A 9,017-nucleotide genomic window follows, 5' to 3' on the forward strand; every position below is an offset into this window, starting at 1 on the left:
CTCGACAGGATAGTATGTAGTCATGCTTTATTACAGAGGAAAAATTAGTTTTATATGTAGATGTATACAGATATACACACATATAAAACACAGTGCTTTATTGGTGCTTCACAGATGTTGTGTTTTTTACAAATTGAAGGCAAGACTTTCTACCAGCAAAAGATTATGACTCCCTTTCTTAAAATACTAGCTTTATTGTAGTAGTCTGAAACCAAACCTGCAATAGTTCCAAGGTATGCCTGTGCATATATATGTAGATATACGTGTGTGTGTGTGTGTGTGTGTGTGTGTGTGTGTGTGTGTGTGTGTGTGTGTGTGTTTTGCTGGTATCTCTACAACAGCGGTCGCCAACCTTTCGGACCTCACAAACCACAAGTGGTCCGCAGACCACCGGTTGGAGACCGCTGCTCTACAATATACCCTGACCACTTTTCCCATCACCAGGACCAGCTTCTTTCCCTTAGTTCCCTAGGAAGCAGATGTTACCCTAATGCAGGGGTTCTCAACCTATGGGTCACGACCCCTTTGGCGGGCTACGCCCTCCATCTTGCCCCGAATCCTCCATTTTGGGGCAGCAACCATGTGCTCAGCAAGGAGCTTCTTCCCGGAAGCCCAAGCCTCTGCTAGCCACACCTAGGATTTCTTTAAACTAACCAATGATAATCAAGGGAAGTGGAAGTGCGCGCCATAGATACGACCACATCCTGTGTAACAAGACACCGACTTGCGCCTGGCCAATCGGCAGGGCCCACAGTCCTCTCTCCTCCCCTTACTCCAACCCCCCTATAAAACCCCGCTCCACACAAAGCTCTCGGCCCCCTGCCGCTGCGTCGGCGAGTGTGGTGGACGGGGAGCCCGAGCTAGCTCGAATAAAGACTCTTATGCTTTTGCATCGGACTCGGCTGGCTCCCTGGTGTGGTTTCTTGGGGATCCTGAAATCTGGGCATAACAGCCTAAGACTATCCCGCACATCAGATATTTACATTACGATTCATAACAGTAGCAACATTACAGTTATGAAATAGCAATGAAAATAATTTTATGGTTGGGGCACAATATGAGGTACTGTATTTAAAGGGCCAGAAGGTTGAGAACCACTGCCCTAATGTGATTTCTTTTCCTCTTCAAAGCTGTCCTCAATATTCATTTAATTAGATATCACCTATATAAAACATTTTTCCTTGTTAACAAAACATAACTGTGTGGACAAGCAAGTGTTAGGTCGAAAGGGGGTCCAGGAGCTGATGCATGCCTCCACCAGGCAGATGGTGACGTAGATACTGGGCCCTTCCTAGAATCTGTAACAGGCCAGTGCACCAGGTAGATGGTGACGCAGATACCAGTCCCGCCCTGGAATTCCTAACAGGTCAGCTACCAGACAGATGACGACACCTGGAAACCGTGACAACCCCCGCGGCGGGAACTCCCACAGCTCATGCTCCCCCGCCCTCACTGAACAGCTGTATAAAAAAAAGCGCCCCCCTCCCTGTTGGTGCGGATCCACGTGCCCTGTCTTTGGGTCCGTGGGCCGCCCAGGGACGCAGAATAAAGCCTTTCCTTTCTTTCTTTTCTGATTAACTCGACTCTCTTTATTTCCTACACCGCCTCCTGAGCCACCTAACCTAACAGCAAGGTAGTGTCATCTCTAGTCTACAGCAGCTTGAGGATGGCCAGGTTCCCTGAGAGATTACCTTTTCCTTATGTCGATGGACCCAGCAACCGAGCTCTGCAAGACTGTATTTAATAAAGACATTATCAACAACCACTACTCCCTGAATCTGACTTTATTGTGTCCTGAGTGCTAAGAGTTTGATGACTGCACTATATAAGCCATGAAATTATTACCAGTAAATGTATGATTATACCAGTATGATCAGTAAGAATGAATTAATTTTGCATTGGTAATAAGGGCCAGCAATATTGGCCACGAACCAAATGAAGATTTATTTAACGGCTAAAACTTGAATGACACAGGTAAAGGCTTCCGGAGAAGACAGCACACTGTTCTATTGGCACAATGGGCTTGGCCGGGGCATTTGAGCATGTCCTGTGACCCAGAGTCCATTTACTTACTGCAAATGTCAAGAGGAGGAATTTGTTGAGGAGGACAGGGTTTTTGAGAGCAGCGCCTGATTTTATGGATTCCCATATCTGCCAGAAGAGAAAAAAGTGTCAAGGTAAGTTATCAGGCATCTCTGAGCTTTTCACTCTCAAATGAAGCACAGAGCTGTACAGCCCCAAACTCTTCTTTCCACAGGCCCGGCACCACTTTCCCAGGCAATTTAGTGGGCCATTACCTCACTCTGCCCACTTCCCACTCCTCTCCACCAGCCACACTCTCGTAACAGGCTAAGGAAAGTGAGAGAACCCAGAGGCCTCCTCTCAGTGGGTCTCAGCATGCCTTTATTATTTCTTTCAACAAATATTTACTTGTTTCCTAGTATATACCAGGCACATCAGGGTTATAAAAATTTAAAAAATCACAGTCCCTACCCTCAAGAAGCTTACAGTCTAGTGAGAGATTCAGGCATAAATGTCCAAGTATACCTCCAGGTAGGATGTGCATCCAAGAAGGATTTAGAATTCCTGAGAGGAACCCCAAACTGGGCTAAGAGATGGGAGGGAAAAGAGCCAGGAAGGACTTCTGGGAGGGAGGGATTTGAACTATGTAGATGGGATTTCTTAAAGTCTTATTTCGGATTATTTCACCCTGAGATATGAAGAAAAGAGAATGAACTTCAAATTTACGAATACTCAGCAAGTTCTGTGACTAGAAGCAGAAGCTGGTACTGGTCAGCAGCTGCTTGTCACAAGATGTTTCAGTAGCTAAGATTAGTTGCTAAACATTGTGTCACTATGCAAGACAAATAAATGGTTCTTATGTGCCAATAAGAACCATTCCCTACATATGGGTAGAAGAGGGAAATAATCAGAGAGAAGTTCCTGCTACTGAAATAATAACTGTGGAGGAGTGGGACTGCTGCAGAGCAGACCCGAGCTTCTGATAAGCCAAGTGGGGGGATTTGTGGGGAAAGTCTGAGCCCTGGGCAAGGAGTGAGAATTCCTGTGGGGAGCAACCTGCTTTTTCCATGATGGATTAAGACCTGACCCAACTCTGGAGCCGGCCTTTTAAATGTGCAGCCAAAGCAGGAGCCCAGAAGCAGCCAAGCTACAGGCCAAGAACAACCATCATCACGTGCATTCATCATGAGGAACAGAAGGGACACCTTCTTCAAGACCAAAGGCAGGAAACTTCCTTCTCTGACCATGGCATGCACCCACAGAAAAAGATGCTTTTTTGTGTTTTTAAATATATTTTTATTGATGTTTTTAGAAAGAGAGGGAAGTGGGAGGGAGGGAGAGAGAGGGAGAGAGAGAGAGAGAGAGAGAGAGAGAGAAACACCGATGTGAGAGAGAAACATTAATCAGTTGCCTCCTGCATGCACCTGGACTGGAGATCAAACCAGCATCTGGGTATGTGCCCTGACTGGGCATCGAACCTTTCGGTGCACAGGGTGACACTCAAACTGAGCCATACCAGCCAGGGCAAGACTCTATTATTTTTTTGAGATTAGTGTGAAGACCACTCAATTAAGTGGATTAGAGGGGATTGAAATAAATTGTCCTCCCATTTTAGTTCTTCACACTAACTCAGATATGAAGAAGTAAAGGAAAGACATTCCAGGTAGAGAGAACATCATGTCCTGAGGAAAGAGGAGAGAACAAAAAGCAGGTGAAGGAAGGAATGAGAAGTGATTTACTGTGACCGGGTTAGACAAGGCAGGGGCAAGAATGACAGGGCAGAAAGGCCATGGAGGCCAGGACACGAGGCGCCTTGTAAATCACATGGAGTGGTTTATATTTAGCCCTGAGGATACTAGAGAGACTACACTATCAGCTCCAACAGCACTCCAGTGCTTAGAACTGGAAAGCCTCTTCCAGGGGCACAAAGAACAGAGAACCCAAAGGCATTCAGACATAAAAACAGAACTCAGATAGAGGTCAAGCTGTTTCAGAATGTTATAATGGGAGATCAGCAGCAAAGCTTTTCACACACTGCCCTGCATTCCGGACTAACCCCAGGTGACAGCCTCAGGGTCTTCTCTCTGACCTTCCCAACACAGAAGCCAACTATCTTTGAGTATCAATTATTTACTAGTTTTTATGACAGATCCCTGCATCTGATCACAAACACCATGCCTGCAGGACCACAGAAAATTCAATGACTACATCATGTTTTCCCAGCTAACCTCATTTGCTGCTTGTTCCAAAAGTAGCTTCTTATCTGCAGTCTTGAAAGCCTCGAGTGTGTTGGTGTTATACAGCGTTCCAACAGCTGGGCAGCAACGGGCTGGGGTGGGAGCATTCCTAGATACAACAGAAACATGGTTAACAGGCACAGCTGGGACTCAGAGAGCCAGGGAATGACAAACAAACCAGCACAACAGTGAGAGACAGAGGACAGTACTCTGGAGGACCAAACAGAAGACTGATTGTACATTTCTTTGGAAAAAGATGAATATATTACTTAAAAAATAAAAACAGCACTGAATCTCTCAAAAACCTCTATATTCCCCTTACCCTAAACTCTCAGCACGCTGTTCTTCCACTGCCCCCCAAATATAAGTTCTTTCTCTATTTTTACTTTTTCCCACTGTTAACCTGAAAGGGAAACATTATTTATTAAATTTCTATTGTGCCAAGAACTGTATAAGGCTTGAATTCTCATAACATGTTTAAATAACTTGCCTAAGGTCATATAAGAATAGGTAGAGCTAGAATCTAAAGTCAGAACTAGTTAACTCCAAGATGCTGTGCTGCCCACTCCTCTCTCAAGCCCTTCCAGGGTTCAGGGCCCCATCCCAAACCTTCCTCTTCCAGGAAGCCATCTCCCATTGTCTCTGGTAATGGTTTATATATAAAACTAAGCGTAATATTTTAGAGTGTTTTCAAGACAGATAGTCATATCCCCCCAACTTGAGGAGAGTAAGCTCCTTAAGGGCCAGGAACATGTCCCTCTCTTCTGAATGTCCCACAACCAAGCCCAGCCCAAACAGGCTCTGCACAGAGCTGCTTATGAGCAAACCCTGGTGGTTATCTGAGTCACACAGACAAAATGTGTGACACCTGGGCCACCTGCCAATCCATCACGCCACATGTGTAGGCTTCACAGTCTTCAGAGTAATCAAAGTCAAGAGAGGGGAAGATGAGTTGATTCTGAACACAAACTCAGATACGGAGGAATATGGTCTCTTCTCTAAAATGATTAACTTGTGTTTCAGGGGTTACAGATGATGCTAAATAAAAATATCATCTCAGCAGCCTAATATTGTTGTCACTTAACAACTACTGCAGAAAAAAAAATGCATTGGTATTTATTGTACTGATGGTAGCTGTATTTAAAAGACCCGGTGTCTCTTCATTCTAAGTCTGTGTAAAATTGGGTTCGGAGGGGCTGCAAGAAGAGATCTAAGCCTAGAACAGGTGTGAAGGGGTGCAATGAGTGACAAAGAGTCTGCCAAATGCAGTCTGTAAGGCTCAAACGCCAAGCCCTGGGGTGAAGCAGCTTTCAATGTCCGGAGTCTTCCTTTGGGAGCTGATAAGTTAGCAATCATAGGTTGTTTGTCACCACTCTACCCCAACATAAGAATATTTCTAATCCAGGTAAAATGAGGCCATCAAAAATAACCCTGATGAGAAAATGATATCACAAAGAGATGAGATTAAGCCTAGAGGGAAAAAGGAAGAAATGGAGAAGTTGAAAAACTAGACCCTACATTGTGCTGAAAAAAATACTGCTGAAACAGAAGGAAGAGGATAAGAACTAATTTGGACACAAGCACAAGAGGAGGGAGATACCCTCCTTCTTAAATGTCCAAAAGTGCTGGGTGTGTGAAAGCCATGCCCAAGCCTTGCTCTGAGAGTGGAAGAAACCACATCATGAGAATTCAAGCAACTGCCAGGACAGCTATGCTCCTAGAACATCAGTGCTCATGCAGTTAGTGAGGACCAGAGGACGTTTCAATGGAGAAGCATTTTTCATGATTAAAGTTCTACCAGGGGAAGTGACCCAGGAAACAAATATAAAAAGTGGTCATGGGAAAGAAAACCATTCTTCTAGTTTTTCAAGGTTCAGGTTCCATTTGTTCCACAAAGAGGTGGCTCAGATGAGAACTGGAGAGAGCCCTAGACTTGGAAACAAGAGATTGCAGTTCAAATTCTAGTCCTGAACACTTGTTAGTTTCGGTTTCTGTAATTCCATTTACATGAAATGTCCAGATAGGCAAATCTATGGAGACAGAAAGTAGATTTGTGGTAATCTAGGGTTGGAGAGAGAAAGAGAGAAGAAAGGAACGAAGAGTGACTGCTAATGAGTACAGGGGTTTCTTTTGGAGGGTGATGAAAATGTCCTGGAATTAGATAGTGGTGGTGGTTTGCACAACCTGGTGAATATACTAAAAGCCACTGAATTGTACATTTTTAAAGGGTGAGTTTTATGGTATATAAATCATACCTCAATAAAGCTGTTTAAAAAAACAGAATTAGAAATCTTCCCTACTGCCAACAGTGAACTTAAAACGATGTGTACATTAATCTTAAAGACTGGATCTCATAAAGGCCTGAGCCCAGGCCTGTTATCTCTGAAATCTTGGCTTTCACTTCACTCAATCTCCCAGTGATTACTCAAGAAAGTACTGAGATTGTTTTGCACCTGTTATTACACTTGGCCAAACCAGGCCTGTGGCCACAGCCTCCAGAACAGACAGGCAGTGGAGGTGGTCAGGATGCAATAAATCCCCCAGAAGGGCTGAGGTCGCTTTTCACACCTGTAGGAATCTTACTCCACAGCTTTGCATGGTCACAGGGAACTCTGGGAAGTCATACTCTGTCTGGGAGCATGCTGCATTATCTCCTGCTTTCCAAAATAATCTGAGTTTCCGATGATACATCCTCTCCAGAGTCAATTGGTATCTTTCCATCAACCACATCCTATCCCATTTTGACAGCCATGCACTTAGACTGCTTGTAAGTAAATGCAACAACTTGAGCAACTAGTACTTCAGATCTATGTTAGGTAGTAGTAAGATAGGAGAGAATAAGAGACAGCCCGAGGCCCACACAGATAATTTTGCATGAGTCTTCTTTCCTTAACTACTTTTAAAGTTATTTGAGGGCTCCTCTTTTCTCTGATTGAGTCCATCTTGAAGCTTAGCAAAGAAAAATAGTTCTTATGACTGAAAAAGATAAATGTTCCTCAAGGGAAAGAGGCCCAAGGAAAGAAAAACAGAAACAAAAAACAAAAACAAAAAAACAACAAGTTTCATGTTTATACAGAAATTGTCCACCCAAATCTATTCTCTTCTTAAACAGAAACAGAATACATATAAGATGCTGGTAGCTGGGCACCACATTTCCCAGGCTTCCTTGCAACATAGTTGAGGCGTTGCACTCGCCCCAGCAGAATCTGAGGGAGTGATGCATGTCCCTGCCTGGCTAGGACCTTTAAGAAACTGGGAATGTTTCCTCCACCTGTTTTCACCCTGGCTCGTTCCCTTCCTATATATTGTTACCTGAAAGTGACAATTCCATCTTAAGCAGCACACAAAGGCAAGTAGTCGTCCCCCCCACCCAGGATGATGAAGCCTTAAGAGGAAAGAAGAGCAGACCACCTCCCTGGACTACAAAGTGATCATTTACATAAAACAACACAGAGAGCAGAATCCTGTGTTGCTAATTCTGGCAGAGACCCAAGAGGCTTCCAGGGACTCAGAGTAGAGGGGATTTGTCTCGTGCTATGCAAAGCTAAAATATTCATGGCATTTGTAAGTAAGAACTAGGACTGTTAGCTCTTCAACTGTATCTTATTCCTCTCTGTATGCCCAGTGCCTAGCACATTCTATTATCAAGATATAGAGGAAACAATTAATAAGTATTTCTGAAATAACTATGACCTCTCCATACTTCTTACAGCACAGAGCACACTATGATGCAAATATTTATCTTCTACCTCTATCCAGGGCCCCTCCAGAGCTCCATGTTTCATAAGTCTTTGTATTCCTAACACCTACACATCCTGCATATAAGAAGCATTCAGTGTTTGATGAATAAATTCATAAAGATTTTCCTACAAACCCATGCAGAGGTGCAGTAATAAAAATAAAGTACAATAATAAGGAGCTCCAAGTGCATTCATTAAACTTCCGAACTGTCTTAGTCTGTTTGGGTCGCCATCACAAAATATTGCAGAATGGGTGGCTTATAAACAACACAAATATATTTCTCATGGTTCTGGAGGCTGGAAGCCCAAGATCAAGGTGCCAGCATGCTTGGGTTCTGGTGAGGCCCTCTTCTGGTCACAGACTGCCCACTCCTCCCTATGTCTTCACATGGCAGAAGGAGCAAGCTAGCTCTCTGGGGCCTCTTTTATAAGGGCAGTGATCCCATCTGTAAGAGCTCTGCCCTCATGACCTAACACTTCCCAAAGGCCCCACCACTTAAAACTATAACCTTGGGCATTGGGTTTTCAACATATGAATTTGGGGGTACACAAACATTCAGTCCATAACACCAACCATCCTAAGAAAGAAAATCATACACTTTCAGAACTAGAAGGAACACTAGAAGCTGAGAGTTAGAAATGAGGAAACTGAACCTTGGCCTGGCCTGTGGGGATTGGGCCGAAACCGGCAGTCTGACATCCCCTGAGGGGTCCTGGAGTGCAAGAGGGCACTCTGCACAGTTGCTGTCACTCGACAGCTCCTGCATTGAATGTCTTCCCCCTGGTGGTCAGTGCATGTCATAGCTACCGGTCGGACAGTAAGACGGTAGGCTTTTATATATATAACTAGAGGCCCGGTGCACAAAAATTTGTGCACTCGGGCGGGTCCCTCAGCCCGGCCTATGCCCTCTTGCAGTCTGGGACCCCTCGGAGGATGTCCACCTGCTGGCTTAGGCCCGCTCCCTGGGGGATCGGGCCCAAGCTGGCAGTCAGACATCCCTCTGGCAGCCCGGCAGCC

General features: G+C 44.6%; 1 protein-coding gene across 3 annotated transcripts in view; it reads right to left on the minus strand.

Annotated features, from left to right (window-relative positions):
• ATG7 (autophagy related 7) overlaps positions 1-9,017 on the minus strand; it is a 236,862-nt gene that overhangs the window by 209,055 nt on the left and 18,790 nt on the right. For all 3 annotated transcript variants that reach the window (XM_005870049.2, XM_005870051.2, XM_005870050.2), the window contains exons 4-5: positions 4,251-4,368; positions 2,074-2,151 (exon numbers count right to left, since the gene is read on the minus strand). In XM_005870049.2, coding sequence (XP_005870111.1) covers positions 2,074-2,151; positions 4,251-4,368 — 196 coding nt within the window. The remainder of the gene's footprint in view (positions 1-2,073; positions 2,152-4,250; positions 4,369-9,017) is intronic.

Source organism: Myotis brandtii, unplaced genomic scaffold (assembly GCF_000412655.1).
Source record: "Myotis brandtii unplaced genomic scaffold, ASM41265v1 scaffold312, whole genome shotgun sequence".
Taxonomy (NCBI): Eukaryota; Metazoa; Chordata; class Mammalia; order Chiroptera; family Vespertilionidae; genus Myotis; species Myotis brandtii.